At 45.1% G+C, this 18,233-nt stretch overlaps 1 protein-coding gene across 3 annotated transcripts in view; it reads right to left on the bottom strand.

The window, feature by feature from the left end:
• The window catches only part of atrn (attractin), a 113,304-nt gene that overhangs the window by 64,398 nt on the left and 30,673 nt on the right, over positions 1-18,233 (bottom strand). For 2 of the 3 annotated variants that reach the window (XM_035168953.2, XM_047341592.1), the window contains exons 12-24: positions 17,320-17,543; positions 15,550-15,671; positions 14,983-15,121; positions 14,691-14,872; positions 12,334-12,553; positions 12,004-12,192; positions 9,906-10,151; positions 9,360-9,497; positions 8,040-8,133; positions 6,203-6,255; positions 4,564-4,658; positions 3,270-3,348; positions 2,891-3,048 (exon numbers count right to left, since the gene is read on the bottom strand). In XM_035168953.2, the coding sequence (XP_035024844.2) occupies positions 2,891-3,048; positions 3,270-3,348; positions 4,564-4,658; positions 6,203-6,255; positions 8,040-8,133; positions 9,360-9,497; positions 9,906-10,151; positions 12,004-12,192; positions 12,334-12,553; positions 14,691-14,872; positions 14,983-15,121; positions 15,550-15,671; positions 17,320-17,543 (1,939 nt within the window). The remainder of the gene's footprint in view (positions 1-2,890; positions 3,049-3,269; positions 3,349-4,563; positions 4,659-6,202; positions 6,256-8,039; positions 8,134-9,359; positions 9,498-9,905; positions 10,152-12,003; positions 12,193-12,333; positions 12,554-14,690; positions 14,873-14,982; positions 15,122-15,549; positions 15,672-17,319; positions 17,544-18,233) is intronic. The other variant, XM_047341591.1, reaches the window with a different exon arrangement.

Genomic DNA, 18,233 nt, shown 5'->3' with positions numbered 1-18,233 from the left:
AGCTGCTGCTACTCCGCACCGGGGTATTAAATTGGAAGCTGTTCTAATCTCTACCATATCATGACATGTTCACTAAGGCACGGAACAGGAGATCACAGCTCTTTAATGTAATTAGGCTGGGATTTGCCTTTCATTACAAACATCATTAAATTCAAATCTATTCTTCATCAAGAAAGAAAAGAAGGAGGAAGAAGAAGAGGAGGAGGAGGGAGACTTCCTGTCGGCTAATCTCAGCGCAATCGATTCTGCTTTGATGATGCGATCTGCTCGACTGTGATGAAGTCGTCACTGAATTCACTTTGACCAGCTCATTTTTTTGGGCGAGTCAAAATGATTTTTCACTCCAACATCTGTGCAGTTTTTTACTTGATGTATATTAGGGGAGAAACAACTGCTGCACTGTTCAGCCTCGTGGGTAAAATAATATGCACTGTTATTTCAGTGCAACACATTGGGAGGATGAAGGCAACAAGTGGAGTCAGTGCAAATGGAGGAAAAACAAATGGTGTGTGTGTGTGTGTGTGTGTGCTGTTCCAACGCTGCTGCCGACCACGTGAAGGCAAACAGAAGCAACCTTGAGGTGGTGTGTCGGAGGGTGGGTGGGAGGAAGAGAGAGAGAGAGAGAGAGAGAGAGAGAGAGAAGGCTTAGCTTGCACACAGGCCCATCTGAATCTGAATGCAGCATGTGTTTCAACTTAACATTCCACTTTGCCCTTGCTCTCTCCTCGGCTGCTGTTTATGAACAGTCCAACAATCCGATCTTTGCCTGCCAACACTAAAGGATCAACCGCCTACCATTACACACACACACCTACACAAACAGACACACACAGTGCAGGAACCCACTGCAGGCTGGCAGAGTGCGAGGAAAAACAGCAACAAAAGAAAAGATATCACGAAGAAGAAACGGTAAAAAAATCTGGTTTTGAGTCGAGGAGCAGTGGCAGGAAAAGAAAGAAAAACAAGTGGAAAATGTTACCTCGCTGACGAAGGTAAAGCTCCATGAGTGCAAGGAGGAAAAAACGACACGCTAGCAGACCTGCGTGCTTTAGTTTCAAAGACAGGGGTGATCTTCTACATGATCCCACCCAGCAGTGCAGGAGGGGAGTTGGACCAGAGGAAGCTGAGAGGAGCACGCTCCCTCTGCTCAGCTCAGTTGTGGAGCTGCACCGGTGACCTCCCGAGGCTGGCTGGCAGCAGCTGGAGCTGTGAAGCTGAGAAAACTCAAAAGCCTTCACAAGGCAGGATATGGAGGGATGGAGGCAGGATTTTTCTCCCCTGCGGGAGGAGGGCGGAGGGGAAGGAGCTTGCACAGGGCAACCAGTCAAATCACTTCCAGAACTGATTGGAGAGGCACAAATGTGGGCAGCGCTGCACACAAAGGCCAGGAGCAGAGGGCCGCGCACTCTGAAACCAACAGCAGTCAGTCCTGGCACCGCATCAAACTATGTATTAGTGAGTCCTGTCCCCTGTCGAGCTGCAACAACTCTCCAGTACCAACTGTGCACGCACACGTGTGATGAAAACTACGATAATAGTCTAGTCCACCTCTTCAGCTTGACAATATACCTCGGGAACAATAGCAATTCAGTCTCAGCTGCCAATTCTGACTTTTAATCCCGTTTTCAAAGCATCAAATAAATAATCAAAACCAAAAGGGGGAGGCCGGGTTTATGACCTGTACCGCCGCCAGCCACCAGGGGGTGATCAAGACAGTTTGGCTTCACTTTTAGGGAGCAGCCATGTTGTCCATGTTTATTTACACATGGTCAGTTTAAAAAGGGTGAAAACAATAGAGATGGATGAGAAAGATAAAAGCATGAAATGTGTCCGACTACGACCAAAGAGCTGAACAGGTTTTTACACATTTAAGAAAATAATCCACAACGAATCAACCGAGTGAAACAAGTCGGCTCCGATTCTGCTGCGATTGCATTTTCCTGAACACTAAGTTATTGTGTAAGCACATCTCTGCTGCCAACGTGTTGAGGGCCGGGTCTGTCTGCACCGTCCACACGGCCGTGGTTCACCGAGTGCAGCGGCGATTGTAGCAGCACAAACGCACACAACCAGCGACCGGGCGAGCACACACACACACACACACACACACACACACACACACACACACACACACACACACACACACACACACACACACACACACACACACACACACACACACACACACACACACACACACACACACACACACACACACACACACACACACACACACAGCAGAGCCCTATTCACAGCGTCTGCCACCGAGCCACATCAACACCGGGGACAAGCTCCTCCACACTCAGGGCAGGAAACTATTTTACCCCCGCTGACCACATTTTAATGGCGGCTGCCAACATTTTCACATTTTCACATTTTACGAGCCAACTCTTTTGGTTTTGTAAAGAAAAGTGGCTTTTGAATCGGGGGGGGTGGGGGAGCTGAGGAGTCCCAGTTAGAACTGACCACAGCCTCACTGCTCCTTTGAAAGAACACATGTGGAGCTGGGTTTATATGCAAGTTGCACATATTCAAAACACACTTGTTGGTAAATTGTCTCTGTTGTCTTAAAACAGTGTTTGTGTTTCAGGTTGAGAGACTCAAACACAGAGAAAAATGTGCTTTGCTAAATATATTTATTCAAGATTAAAGTTGCACAAGATATATCTCCAGGTGAGTGTCCCCGGATAAATCAAATGAATACATTTAATATTCCATATTTGAATTTGGTTTTTACAGGAGTGATGATTATTTCACCAGGAATTGATTACACATGCATGACACTTGCATCGAATGCAGTTTGACTACAATGTCAAAGTCTTTCATGGAAGAACAAACTTTATTTCCAATCGTACCAGGCGTTATATTGCGGAGCGGATCTGAAGCTTACTTGGATCTTAATGGGCCAGGTGAAGTTGCTCACGTAGACGAAGAACGTAATGTTCGGGCTGTTGCGGAAATCGAAGTTCTCGTTGGAGAAGCTGTCCTTGAACTCCTTGATGTTGCTCCGAGAGACGATGGGGATTTCCTCGCCGGTCTGAGTTCCTGCTAAATGACAGAAAGAAGAACGGAGAGGAGGGACAGAGTTGGAGGGGGGGGGAACTTAAAACAGTTCATTTCTAAAGATCTTCAAATATGAAAAGAAGCAAGTCCCCATATTTGAAGGTCTAGATTCAGCGTAGTCTTTGCCTTTTTGACTCGTGGATGATTGTGTGATTATCTAAACATTTGGCAGTTCTGGGTTTCAGCAGCGTCGGACTGAGACCTACCACTGAAGCTCGTGGCCCAGGTTATGTTCAGGTTGAAGTTCTTGGAGGCGTTTATAAACATGTCCAGATCCCGGTTGGGCTGAGGAGGAAGAGAGGAGACACAACCATCACCACCATCATATGTCCAAATATCACACAAACTCTGTGGTGAGCTACAAACCGATTGATAAAATCCACACCAGGTAAAAAGGCTGCTCTGCTCCACAGTTAGACATGAACAGCCCCCCCCCCTCTGCAGCTTCAGTTCCGTTCGCAGCTGCACAAACAGTAACTGTCTTGCAGGCCAGAGTCAATTTACACAGCTAATGGAAGCGGAATTAGCAAAACAAATGTTTGAGCAACAAATCAGTGACGGAAATGAGATCTATTAAAATACGGTGAGTGCAGCGGTGAAGTGATATCAGCTCCGATCATGTCAAGGCGGTGAAGATGAAAACTTAATTGAAGATCATGATTGATTGAAAAGGCCGAGTCAGTGAATGATTGATTAGCTTCCCTCACTTTAACTGCTCTAGTGGAGATGTTTAATTTAAAGAGAATCCATAATTTAACATCTAACCATCTTAACATTTACAAAATTAAATAATAAACATATTGTAGCCATTGTTAAATTTACGATCAATTATTTTTGCCTGAAAAATCGAATCAAAAAGCATTTTGAAATGACAAGAACATTTAGTTTCTAATGCATTTACATCAAATTATAGGAAAAATATAAATATTCACCATAAACATTATCTCCACTCGCTAATTATTTTTGCACAGCTCTCGCTGATAAAGGGATCAATTCAGAATTTGTTGGGGGGGGGGGAAGGAAATACCATCTGGGATATTTTCTCAGATCCTGGTGTTTCAGTTTCAGCTGCAGATGTTGCAGCAGGTAAACAGGACCGGGCAAGCTTGTGTTAGCTGTGAAAACATCTGTGTGATTGTGAGACGAGTGGAGTTCACACTTCACATCACACTTCAGTCGGGTGTCGTTAATGTCTCTGTGTGTGTGCGTGGGCGTGTGCGTGTGTGTGACTTGTACTGGGGGAAGTGTTAAAATACTTGTACTCAGTTGTGCTTCACATTTTTTTTCTCTGTTACTTTCAGCTCTTGAAAAGCTAAAATGCTAAAGATACAAATGGAGAAGTGTCCTACGAAGGAACTTTAGTTGTTTGACAATAGGCGAAGACGGAGAAACCAAATCATCATCATCATCATCGTCATCATGTGGTGTCGACTTTAACGTCTTAAATCCTAACACAGGTGACAGCTGCTGTGCCGGGGGCGTTCACTGTCAGGGACGTACCTCCTCAGGCGTGGCCACGAAGTTGATGGCGGTGTAGTAGCGGTCGTCCTCCTGCGACAGGCTGAAGGTGAACTGGTAGTCGATAAGGAGCGTGTCTGATGGAGGTGATCAAGCCGCAGTTGTGGGTGTGGAAGAGCGTGCAGGGGATTACAAGAGAAGAAGAAGAAGAAGAAGAAGAAGAAGAAGAAGAAGAAGAATAATAGCTCCATCAGTCCCAGTTTGAAAGTCACACAGGAAAATGTATTCAGACGCCGCTCGGGGAAAGAAACTATACATACTCATACATATATCTCATACATGTACTCGGGAGGTACCACCAACTCTTTTCTTTCCACCTCTCATGATCTGGAAACTTTTAAAATCCATTTCTCATTCTCTTGCCAGACGTTATTGACCTGCGGAGGGAAACTCATTTCCTCTGTCACTTAACGGCCACACCGGCTGCTGCAGCCCAAGATGCTCAGATGCTTTCTCATGCTCCTTCAAATCAATGCTAGGGAAATAACATCTGCAACCGATTCAAAACCAAAGGACGTTCAATATACAGGTAGAATGGCACCGAGATTTCATACCTCCGAATCAAATGCAAAAATGCAATGTTAAAGACATTTATAAAATATTTCTGGATTTATTCCTTTGTCTGGATTCCCCTAAAATAATGTGTTCACCATGTTTTGTGTTAATCTCTTTAGTGATTATTCTAAAAAAGAAGCTAAAGGACAGAGGCAAACACATAATCTCAGTGAAGATAAAAAGTAATATATAAATAATTTTAAAAAAAGGATGAAAAGCAAAGTCCACACAGATAATGTTTGTTATTTTTTGCTAAAACGTTCTAAACTAATTGCAATATTAATTAATTAGATTATCAAGATAGTTGATACCAATTTTCTACTGATGTTATGTATGAGAAGAACATCCTGAATTTACAGTCACATAAAAACAGAGACAAGCAGCGAATCCAAGACTTAAAACTTGTTGATCTTTTTCTGTAAAAGTGGAGAAAAATCCCTTAAAAAAATATATATATATATATATATATATATATATATAAAGATAAAGTTCAGGTTGTTGATAGAAATGTCTGTTGTGAACAGACGAGTCAAAAAGGACATGAGCTGATTCTCCGTCTGTGTGAAGGTCGTCCAAGGTCGTCGACTGTAACCATTCGACCTCCTTCTGTACTGAGGAGTCAAGTGTTTGAGAGCCGTGAGGACGCAGTTTGTTTTAATCACCTATTTTACTTCTATTCTATTCTCCATCACCACAACTGACAGGAATAACAATGACGGGAGGCTAATCTGCAGTGTGGACCACGGGATCGCCGTCGCAGCGGGGGAAAGAGGAAATCAGCCCCTTCAAAGCTCCTCATTCTTCTGAGATTCACTTTCATCTGCGTCTCCTCGTCGATTCTTCCCACCTGCGACTCCTTTTCATTCTTTTTTTTTTTTTTTTTAAGCGGCGGTTTCTTTACTTCTTTAAACATCAAACTACTCCAGACCCGCTTTGATTCAGGAGCCATGTAGCCGTCTCGTCATTGACCCGAACAAGGAAGAGGAGTCGGGCCTCACAGGGCTTTCTTAACGCGACGCTGCCCAACCCCGCCCGCACTCAAGTTGTTAATTGGAATTCCACTTACAGTAGCATGTTCCTTTGAGGGGGTTGCCTTGGTAACGGTTCTCCACTTCACACCTGAAAGAGAGAGAGGTGGAGGAAGGATGGGGAGAAATGGGACAAGAATAAAATAGGGGGAGAAAAGAAAGGAAAGACGGCGACAGAAAAGAAGGAGAGGAAGGTGAATTGGGATGGTTAAATTTAGTGGTAAATACTTGCATCACACAGAAGAGCAGTGAGAAAACACAGTCGACTCTTGACCTTCAATCAGCGAGAGCAACATCACAATGAGACGAGAAGAGAACGAGGCCGGGTGACGATGACGAACATCACGCACAGCTACAAGAAACCTCGGGGATTTAAACTTGGTTTCAGAAAAGACCCCGTTTTCACACCGATGACCAATTCGTTTGTGAAACATTAGCTGGAGTTGTAATGGGTTTCGGAGGCAGTGTGCTAATGAAGGCCTGGGTTTGGAAAATATTAAGAAACAGAGCTGCAAGCGCTAATGAACAGCTGCTGCTGTAGTTTGCCAAATAAGAAAAAACTCAAAACACGCTGGACACGATGGGTGGAAGAATCTTTTCTTAAAATCTCACACAGGTTTGCTTGTGGCCTTGCAGGTGTAATTATTCACACAAAAAAAAAGTTTTTTCCCTTATTTTGAAACTTGCAAAAACACTTTTATGATTACTTAATTGGTATCATCAAACCTTTGCTCACGTCAGTTCTTAATAAGGTCAATTATCTTGCTCTTTTTTTAAAGGAGACATATTCTGCTCATATTCAGGCTGATGATTTGTGTTACTTGAAAAGTTTTAAATGCTCTAATGCTCAGAAAACACATCACTCTTCTCACACTGTTCATTTCTGCAGCTCCTCTTCTCAGTCTCAAAACACTGCTCTGATTGGCCGACTGGCTCATTGACACACAAATGTCGGCCTCCACTCTCGCTTTACCTGGAATTGTAAGGGGGGGGCATGCCTGGCTAGTTCCTAGCGAGGCATAATGCGAATGTGGAAGTGCAACTAATGAGGCGTTTCAATAACTTCAGGCCTCGTCTGCACTGCAGCGGATATTTCCCCCTCCATTTTAAAAACAACGCCCTTCAATTTACACAAATATCTCCTTTCAGACGAAGAAACAAAACCAACAGCCAGTAGGTGGCAGTAAGGTCTACATCAACGATACTTCAAATATCAGAGGAGAACACTGGGAGCATGCTCATCGACCTTCTTCAGTCAGTTAGTTGTTGTTTCTTTCGATGCACATATCAAACTCTTTCTGTTTTAGTGATTAAAACAGTGTTTTTCCGTGCGGAGGCTCGACTGCAGAGGAAGAAGTTGGTTTTGCAAAAATATCCACATCAGTGTGGACAGGACCTCAGGAGCAGGAAGAGATTTCATATTCGTAAACTGATTCGTAAACAGTTCTCAAGTCAGAGCAGCGATGAACCAGTCGCTCACACTAACTGACAAACTGCCTGATGGGTAATCACAATCCCCAGAATCTAGACTCAGGTTCCTCCCACAGTGATAAAGAGCTATTTGAAGGGCCTCTGTATGGACCTGTAAGTACCACTCCAGTGTGCTATCTAAATCTTAGCATGTGGTGTCACTAGTAATGCATGTGATGGACTAAAAAAAGAAAGCTCCCCATTCTCCCTGCAGGCAGATTTTAACTGCAGAGACATTACGGTTACAAGGTTTTTCTTAAAAGTGCCAACACAGCAGAAGAGGAGAAGGAAATGTGGGAGTGCAGAGGCGTGGCAGAGAGAGGAGAGGAGGAGAGGAGGAGGAGGAGGAGGAGGAGGAGGAGGAGGAGAAGGAGGAGGAGGAAGGATGAGCGTCGTAAAACTCACAGGTGGCAGCGATCTCCTTTAATGCCCTTGGTGGTGCAGAAGCACTTGCCGTTGTTGGGGTTGCACATGCTGGCGTGGCCGTTACACTTGCAGGCTGAACGAGAGAAAAACAAATTCAAGAACATGCAAATTTAAAGTTAAGGAAAAAAAAAAACACGTGTCAGTTCCTCTTATTTGTAGTAGAACTATAAATATCTTCTAGTATCTAAATACTTTACAAACACTATGAAGTTGAATATAAATTATCCAATTGAAAGGACTTTTGTTCAAATCCCCAGATGCAGCCGCATGTTCCCAGTTCACCGTCACTCACCCAGATATCAGTAAAGTTATGGAAAATGTGCGGCTTTCAGTGCAAGTCTGCTTTAATATCCCCCTGTTGCTTTTTCAGAACCACACCCCGAGACTCCAAGACGGACAGATACTCGGAAATCTGTTCAACCAAGAGTCAGATTAATCGTGTCTGAAACACTAATTGCTCAAGGATCGTCCCCAAGGAGAGAAAAGAGGTCCAACCCAATCCAGATGTTTGGTTCCAGAGCCGAGGTGAAACTAACCACGACCCCTCTCTGCTGAGACATCCCACATCCCAGATGTCAGATGTTCAGTTAGGATCGGTGGTTTGGGGGGTGAAACATTAACGTTGCTCATCTTTTGCATTAATGCGGTTTATTTTATGTATTTTTGAACGAACGAGCCTCCGGGCAGTAACATCTGCTGGATGTGAAGAAATCCTGTGCAACAGCTGGTGGAGCAATGAATAGTAATTCATGTTTATGTGTTTATCTTGATCATTTGTATATTACTTCCTTATTGAGTTATGGATGTTGCTCTCTTTAATGTTCATAATGCGTTAAATCAGGGTTAGGATCAGATGTGTTAGTGTGAAACATGTCTGTGAAAACCCAGAGCAGCAGTTTGCTCTATAAACAATGAATGTATAATACTAACAAGATGAATATATGCAGAAATACTAGTGTATTGATTGACTGTCACTGACTAAGTACACATATATATACACACACCTGAGGGCCATGTGGAGTGAGAGGTAAAGAAAACGAGTAAAAGTAATATATAGGTAAGCTCAATTAAGCTGTGGAAGAACCGGACGATTGATTTGTTGTCCGATTGACTGACTGTCAGTATTAGCTGCAGAGCGGAGTAAATCTTTAATATCCCAGGGGAACGTTTTACTGCGCAGCCGGGAATCAGGAAAATGGCCGACATAAACCTGAACTGTAAAACACTGGCAAGTTAAACGAAGCCGTGGCTGACTGGTTGATTTACCGCCGGGGCCGAGCGGCCCCCGCGGATACTCACGCTGGCAGCTGCCCCCGTTGGTCGGATCTCCGTAGAAGCCGGAGATGCAGCTCTCGCAGTGACGGCCGGTTGTCAGGTCCTCGCACTTCTCGCACACGCTCTCGTTGACGCACTGACTGTGACCGTTACACTGACAAGCTGCGGAGGAAAGGAAACGGAGCAAAATACTGCGTGAACATCACACACACACAGGATTTGTACGTTAAATGTACAGTAAAGTGAGCTTTTCTCTGCCTGCCAGGTTTACTTGTGGAGATTGAACCTGATGGATCTATTAAACTGAGACTCGTCACAATAGCCACTGCAGTTTATTGGGAAGTTAATTCCATTAATTCACTCTGGTGTAATTAATGGGTAAAACAATCACTATGACCGGCCGAACATCTGCTCCTGTGATTCGGTGCGGTTGTGGGAGGAGTTTCATTACGGGAGCACGCTACTCTGCTTGGTATTTGGAGCAGGTGGACATTTAAGTAAACTCACTGTGTAGGATTCAAGTCTGAGTAAGTTTTGCCATTAACACCATTAACCACGAGCCTCTCCTACCCGGGCAGTGGATGAAGGACCAGTTGTATTTGGCCTCACTGGGACACATGCTGGCGTTGAGGGCCGGCTGAGAGCTGGTGAGCAGACCGGGCAGGGTGGACGGCGCCGGGACGGACGTCTGGAAGGGCCCGCGGTACGAGCCCTCGATGCACTGGCCCTTGCCCGTGTTACTGGGGTCGGTGCACCAACCACAGCCGGGCTGGTCCAGACACTGGCCACACGTCCTGTACCCGGAGCAGTTCTCCGCTGAAACACACACGACGCAGGAACAGTTCATAAACTACACATCTCAAAATACGTTCTGATGTTTTTTGGGATGCTAACTTTTTGGAAATCAACTTGTATCATTTTGTAAAAAACAGAGCTGCCTATATTTTGCCACAGGTTCGATTCTGTCTCGGCCCTTTGCTCTCTCTCTCTCTCCCTTTCACATCTAAAACTCAGTCCTATCAATGAAGACCAAAGTGCCCAGACATATCTCAAAACCATAAGAAAGTAATGTCCAATCTTTCTGAGCATTTTAATTAATAACCGTCTCCTCCCCGAGCCCCTGGTTCTCTCCACCCGCTCTCCACAGATATTTGTCTGTTTTAATTCCCAACCCTTCGAGTCGCTTCTCTGTCGATGGCTCTGAGCAACAATTTGTGCTTAATTGACCGGTTCTGTTCTGCACCGTCCCCAAACCGCGCACCAGCCACGGGCCACGTTATCAAACCATCATTAATCTCAACTAGTGGAGGAGCCAGAGCTTAATGTGCTCGGCTCAACGAACATTAAAACAACCCAAATATTTAAAAATTTGCTCTGCTCCACGAGTATGTACAGAGAACTTTGCCTTTTAGGGCTTTTTTCCATCCGATGAAGTTACATCTGGTCGAGTGGCCGAGTTTATTGATGATTTACATCAGCTTTTACTTTCTTATACGTATTTGTACATTTCAAAGATTGCACCTCATGAATCCTCACTGAGAGGAGGTTATACAGGTTTATTTGTGTAGTATATACACAACATGCACTTGTCGCAACACTTCCACACGTTAAAGAAAGAAAGTGCGTTTCTATGGCGGCAACTGCAATTTGGAGTAAACAGAGTAAGAAGTGGGAAACGGGCAGAAGGAATCCAAAGACAGATTTTCGAGTCAACATTTTATGTGTGATCATCGGGGCTGCGAGTCTGGAGATTCTGCGGCGAAGGCTGCGGAGCAAACATCGCAGCGCGGCTCTCGTGACGACATCGATGATTCTCAAAGAGAGAGATTAGAAATGAAGAATCCCACAGCAAAGACGAGTAAAGCCTCTTTTGATTGGTCTTTTAATTTCCTCGGAAATTTCCCCCAAAATGACGAATGTGATTTCGGTGCTGAAATCAAAGATCCACTGTGAATAATGAATTATTCACACATTACTGGAAACTTTATCCTTCATGTTTATATGAAGAAACACTTTTTTTCTATCTTCACTGACTTGGAATTTATCATCAGATATTAATTCAGAAACTACAGCCCCCGTAAAACTGTCATGGAGAGGAGATGAAACTCAAAGACCAAGTCCGGAGGTTTTGAAGAAACTGTTGAAATCATCTCAAATATTTTGTTAATTTCTTTGCTCACTCAAATTAAAAGTAGCAAACTAACAACTAACCCCTCGACTATTCATATTTACATGCTCAGTGCCACACATATTAATAAGGACGGGTAATATCCTGCCTCTATCAAGCACCTCGCCACAGGGCTATTAAACAATATCAATAAAAAACTGTTAAATTTTCTGTCTATATAGTGTAAAACATCATGAAGGAGTCTAAATGACTTATAACATCCAACAAGGAGGTTTTGTTTTTGCTTCTGTCCATTTGTTGATTTGTTTGTCTACAATAAAACTACCAAACAGATATTAATGAAACCTGGTTGAAGGAAAAGAATCAAGAAAGAAATCAATACATTTTGGGCCCGATCCTGACGAAGAGTTAGAGGATTTTCCTTTTTTACTTTCTTAAATATGACCTTGATGAAACTAATATCTGTGTTTTGCCCAAATCCTTAATGCATCGTCAGATCACAGCTGTGAATGAACGTGTAAGAATGAAGAGGAGCCTTACGTGGACAGGAGCTCATGGTGTACCACTCCATGCACTGTCCGAAGGGGAAGGAGGCCACGTAGGCGTTGGAGTCGACGCACTGCTTCATGTTGCTGCACCACATGCACTCCGAGCTGCTGCTGCTGGTGCACTCGCTGCACGTGGTCCTCATGGCGCACGGCGTCCTGCACTGCTTGGCACTGTGGTTGGCTGTGGAACATTCGTATTAAAGTGGTGTGAGCAGTTGGAACGCTCAGTGGGAGTCAAGCTCGCTCTGGCACTGGGATAACAAAAGGTTTGACTACATGAGGAAAACAGAGCAGCTCGTCTGTCCCTGGATCCTGAATTCACCTGGTCGTTCACACAGGCTGCCGTTCACCGGGTTGATGCAGGTCTGAGCCTTCAGCCCGCTGGACGCCGGCTCGGCCAGGTAGCCACAGAACCCGGCGTCGCTGGGCTCCCCGGGCAGCCACTGCAGCGTGGTGTTGGTGAAGGGCGACATGTCCTCCCAGCACCAGTACGACACGTTGATTTTCCGCAGCCCCACCCAGGGCGTCACAGAGGCCTTGTACTGCGAAGGAGCAGAGGAGCAGAGGAGCAGAGTCAAAAACGAGGTTGTGATTTGATTCATCGGTGAGGTCACACCGACCTTGACCTTTGACCACCACAATCCATCCACGTGATATCGTGGTCACGGCGATGGGACGACCCAAAAACATAACCCACCGACATGCAGGCATTAAAAGAAAGTGTCTCAAGTTACTCTGCAGCTGAAGACTGATGAAAATCAATGACAGACACATTTTAATAGCCATCATTTTCTTTTTCCGCGGTTGGGGTCAGAAATTACAACTTTGCCGAGGCGGTAAGAAACAACCCCAAAAAACATTTTTCACCTGAACAGACATAAATTCCACCGGAGTGACGGAGCAGCAGTAAAAGCAGTTTTACTTCACCGGACTTGACTCCTGTTATTCGTCCCATCTCTAATCAATGGCCGTGCTGCTGCAGTCGTAGTAAACAAAGTGAGCTCATCTCTCACGGACTCAAATCGCTGCTCCGTCGGGTTTCACTCGCATTTCTTCGGATTGATTGATGTCGCCTGGAAACGGCCGGAGCTGCTTAACAGCGCCGGCGACGTCAATATGACACGACGGTGAAGATTTGTGAGGCATGTTGGAGTCTCTGAGCCTGGACAGTTTGATGTCGTTGCAGAGCTGCGGAGCTTTTAATTCGTCTTCTCTGCATTTAAACACAGATTTCCCCTGAACTGAATTTAGACCAACAGGGGGAATTTACATTAGTATGGATGGAAAATACTCCTGGATTCAGACTCGTGTCTTTTGTCTGATTTAGCTCCAGCTCTACATTTGTCCTTTGGTGACTCCGGGACACCGTGTGGGTTCACGAGCGGCTCACGCTGCTGCCGGGTGGCCTCGGTGAGGGATGGCAGAGTTTCACCTGCTGGGGGAACGACACAGGAACTGAAGCTGAAGCGCAGCAGGATGCGACACCGTGTGCCACGCGAGTGCAGAGTGGGTTGTTGGAGCTTTACTCTACTCGGAAACATTTGGGATTATGTAAAACTCTTCACTCGACTCAAAGTGTGGACATGAACTAAAATATTGAGATGCTTAAAGCCGTGATTTTACCCATAATGCAGCTTCTAAAAAACATTTCCCCTCAACAGAAGGAAAATCGGTGACACTGCCTTGGTTCTTGTTTTAGTACAGAACACTTCCAGGATTTCCAGGACACATAATGGAAACATTGAAAGACGGAATTAACAATAATTTCAATTATTCATTCATCTTCTATATTTCCTTGTCTTTAATTATTTAGTCGTCTCTATAGAGAGACCCAGGAGAGGTCTTCAAATTCCTCTGCTTTGTCTGGCAGTGGAGAATCTAAAGCGATCTTGTTTACAATCATTTAAAGAGAGAAAAGCACATAATCCCGACACTGGGGAAGTCGTAAGCTGAGGAAAGTGAATAGATTGAAACAACTGATTGTTAACATCACAAGCAGCGGCTACAGGCTGCAGGAAAACACCTTCAACAAGAAATCAGCAGGTTTGTTTCCTCTATCAGCGAGTGCATTTTCTCTGTGTGCGGATTCCAAACAATAAAACGATTGCTGCCACCACGTCGGTCCATCCTTCACGCGTATCGGTAGATAAGTGACGTGTATCTGGAGGAATAAACAGCAGCTCGGGCCGGTTAGTCGATCGCTGGGATAGATTTCTCTGTGTGTTTGCTCTGATGGAGCGAGTAAGAGACGTCTGAGCTCGGAAGATTGTGTCTGTTAATGTACGATTTGTTTCACGCTCACTGGTCCAAAGATGACGGACAAAAAAAAGGAATCCGACCCCAGCTCACCCGCGGAGAATCAAAACACAACATTTCAAAAGAGGGGAGCGGCCACGGAGATATCAGAGTTCAATAACTGTAGAGTTACACAGCGGTCAATGTTTTCAGGTCACAACACAAGAAACAAGAAGGGATGATGGTTTCTTTTAGGACTTTTTGTAGTTTTCTCTTTCTGGATTTCTTCTTTTATTCTTCACTCACTGGTTAATCTGATATTCTTGTTGTAATTCTCTACTTTATCTCCACATCCATCTCGTTCACCGTTAATGTGAAGACCCAGATATCAAACTGATCTGACGGGAAACCCCCCCAGGACCGAAACCCCCTTGTCCGTCTTACCACCACGCTCATGATCTGCAGCTCCTTCAGCACAAAGTCCACCTTCTTCTGAGTGGTGAGCGACGCCAGGACGGCGTTGTGGCTCCTGCAGGCCAGCTTGGCGTTGTCGTACGAGTCCTTGGCCGTGATGAACTTCAGACACGAGTTGCCCACCAGATGCCAGCTTTCACCGCACACGTTTTCTGGAACGGGGGGGGAACAGAGGGAAGGGTTGGTTCTACAGACACTGCAGGTTTGTAGGCTTTTAGAAATGAGAAGGATTTAATCAAACAGAGTTTACGTCCACGGTTACCTGGCAGTGAGATGCACTCCTGGTTGCGAGGATCCCACTGACAGTTCTGGTCGACAGCGCAGCTCTTGCAGCTGGTTTTCTTGTTGCACACGAAGGAGGGATTGTCCCGGGGACAGACGTCAAACTCCCCTATTGACCCCTGAGAGGAGACAGGAGAAAATAAGACTCATTAATTGTATGTTTCAACCTCATTAAAAGACACAAATGTAAATCAAGCCTCAAGCATCAGTTTATCAAACAACTGCAGTCAGGAGAATTAAAACCAAACCATTGATTTAATCACAGATTGATGAGTATTCATAGAGCCTGTGACCACTGATATTAAATCTAATTATGTGGGGAAAATGAGGATACGACCATTTAAACATCAGATTTGATTCTGTGACATGAAAAAGGAGCATGGAGGGGTTCTTTAAACTAAACATAGCTTTACTGTTCAAACCATTAAAGCCAGTTGGAGTTTACCAGTCCCCCAGAAAAAGTTTTCGTCTGATACATCCAGACGTGGACAAGCAGCAGGGTGAGCAGGTTTGAGTTGGCCTGTGGGAGGAGGCGCCGGTTTCTTACCGATGCTGCGGTGCAGTTGCTTCCCAGAGAAACGCACTGGGTGGAGCACCACTGGCAGCCGTTGGTGTTGGCGGTGCAGCTGTAACAGTCTGTGTACTGGTCGCACCGCTCGCTATCCACATCTGCAGAGTTTGGAAGAATGTGGTTAACGACTGCTTCCACCAATCAGCAGTGTTCTAACGACACAGACAGAGATTACAACCACAACGATGTTGGTTTTAATGAATGACAGAAATTGGTTGAAAATGTATGTTTGCTCTTTTCAGAAGTCTGGGTGTTACATCAGAGCAACAAGGAAACTATTTATCATTAAAATTCAACCTACAGCCCTAAAATGAAAGTGCAGGGACTGTATTTGGTATTTGTAACAGTGGACGTTATTCTGTTTCTGCTGCTTCCTCCAGCTTCCTGGACGTGAGCTTTCTTCTGAGGAAGCAGGGTGATTGCCAGACAGCAGTGGAGCAGAGGGCCTCCCTGGTTATTAATGGGATTGAAAGATATTCCAGAGCGCGGTTTCCATCTGCCGGCACTTCAGTGGGGGCCGGCGCTGGAAGATGAAACCGGCCGGTGTTGGTGAAACTGAGGATTTTTTTTTGTGACAAATAGAAAAGAGCGAATGGAAGAGAACTGTCAGGGGGGGGGGAAGCGTTGAGACCTGACTGATCTGCCCTTGATGATTACCTCCTCCTGTCCGACACACACACACACACACACACACACACACACACACACACACGGGCAGCAACACTGGGACACACTGTCATTGTGAAGAAGAGTTAATAAAATGTTGGATGTGGAGAAATGTGTTTATAGGACAAATCTGCTCAGGAGGGACACACACTCACATCCAAACAATCCTCACGTGTGAGGAGCTGTAACCACAGATTGAGATACCTGCTAAATAAATAAATTATTATCTATCAGAAGTGATTAATATTCATTAACTGTCCTTTTACATTAAGGCCTTGTAGTTCATTACCTTTCTCAGCTGCACATTGGTGGTACTTACAGGTTTCAGCCATATATACTACATTTAAATCCAATAGATCCAGATAGATCAGAAAAAAAAAAAAAAACTAGTGGGGAACTTGGTACGATACAGTTGAAAGCAATATTCGTTACCGTACAGTAACTAAATAAAGATCACCCCCTAAATATACTTATTTTGATTCACAAAATATGGATCATTGCCCAGTTCGGCACAAAATGTCCCCTGTTCATAGATGTTAGAAGATGTCACCAATTTTCTGATTATATTCTTCATCGAGATCCTGCATAGGAAGTTAAACATGTTTCTTTTGTTCTATGCAGAAATGTTGAAAACTGTGAAAAATGTATTGATTCTCTGTTGGGTTTTGCCAAACCCCTCCACAAATACTCATTAAATCCGGATGAGTAGTTTTTGCGTAATCCTGCTAACTACCGAACTAAGTGCAGGTGAAGACGACCTCCTTGGTGGAGGTTACTAACAGCCTCACACACACAGAACCTACAGCACATTCAGTTTCTGAAGATGCTTCAAGGCCAAACTTTCCACATTTGCAAACCTCACATGCGCTGCTATCAGGATCTTCTGTCATTTCTGCTCTTTGATGTGTGACACATCCTCAGTCCGTGACAAACAAGCGGTTTTGTGTCACTCAAAGTTGTGCGGCGACTGCAGATGAGTTCTGCAGACACTCAAGAATCTTCAAAAAAAACCCATATTGCGTTCCACCTGGCAGACAACGCACGACTGCAGGATTTCACTGCGGCGGCGACGTCACTCACATGATCTGGTGTTGCAGGAGGCCGGGAGCTGCTGGAGCTCAGGTGCGCCGGCGTTGCTCTCCCAGGGGAGGCAGGTCCCCTGGGTGCCGTTCCAGACGCAGTGGATCCCGGGCCAGGCCTGGCTGCAGGACGCCTGGCTGGAGAAGGCCGAGCAGCTGGGCGAGGTGTACATGAGGACGTCGCTGAGCAGCAGGCTGTTGAAGCCGCCGAACACATACATCACACTGGAAAGGAACAAGAGGAGAAAAGGGGGATTTAGAGGTTTACAGGGAGGAAGAGTTGAAAGGAGGGAAGTCATTTCCAACCACGCGATTTTCTCCAGTTTGGACCTTTTGTTCACAGCGAGAGCCAAAGAAGCTTAGTCCTACTGGTGCTCCTCTTCTGTGGGCCTCAACCCGCCTCACAGGTTTGCTAAATCCCCAACAAGAGCTCTCCTCCTGAGGGGACGGACCCGACAGACGCCCCTGATGTTAGTGTGTGTGTGTGTGAGTGTGTGTGTGTGTGTGTGTGTGTGTGTGAGTGTGTGGATGCCAAGTCCAGGGCATATTTGAACATCCTTCTCCACTGGCCTGTGTTCAGCTGCAGGGATTACTGTGAGCGTGTGTGTGTGTGTGTGTGGGGTTGTGGATGGGTAATTTGCACCACAGTGATCAAAACTTCCCTTGGATCATAGAGGTCACACTTCAAGCTGTTCACTCTGGACGTCCTGCTGGGTGCACGGATCAGGACGGGGAGAATGTGAGAGTCTTGCAAAGAATCACATCATTTAACCACTATTTTTTAATCCTTTCTCATTTATAAAAGATATAGAAGACGATCGAGGCGATGGAAGGAGTCAAATTTAACAAAAAACATTTTCTCTTTCACATTTAAATTGTAAGATATTGGCCTTTCTGCCTCCACTCTAATACAAT

The sequence above is a fragment of the Hippoglossus stenolepis genome, chromosome 10 (assembly GCF_022539355.2).
Source record: "Hippoglossus stenolepis isolate QCI-W04-F060 chromosome 10, HSTE1.2, whole genome shotgun sequence".
Taxonomy (NCBI): Eukaryota; Metazoa; Chordata; class Actinopteri; order Pleuronectiformes; family Pleuronectidae; genus Hippoglossus; species Hippoglossus stenolepis.
This window is presented reverse-complemented; position numbering and strand designations above follow the sequence as displayed.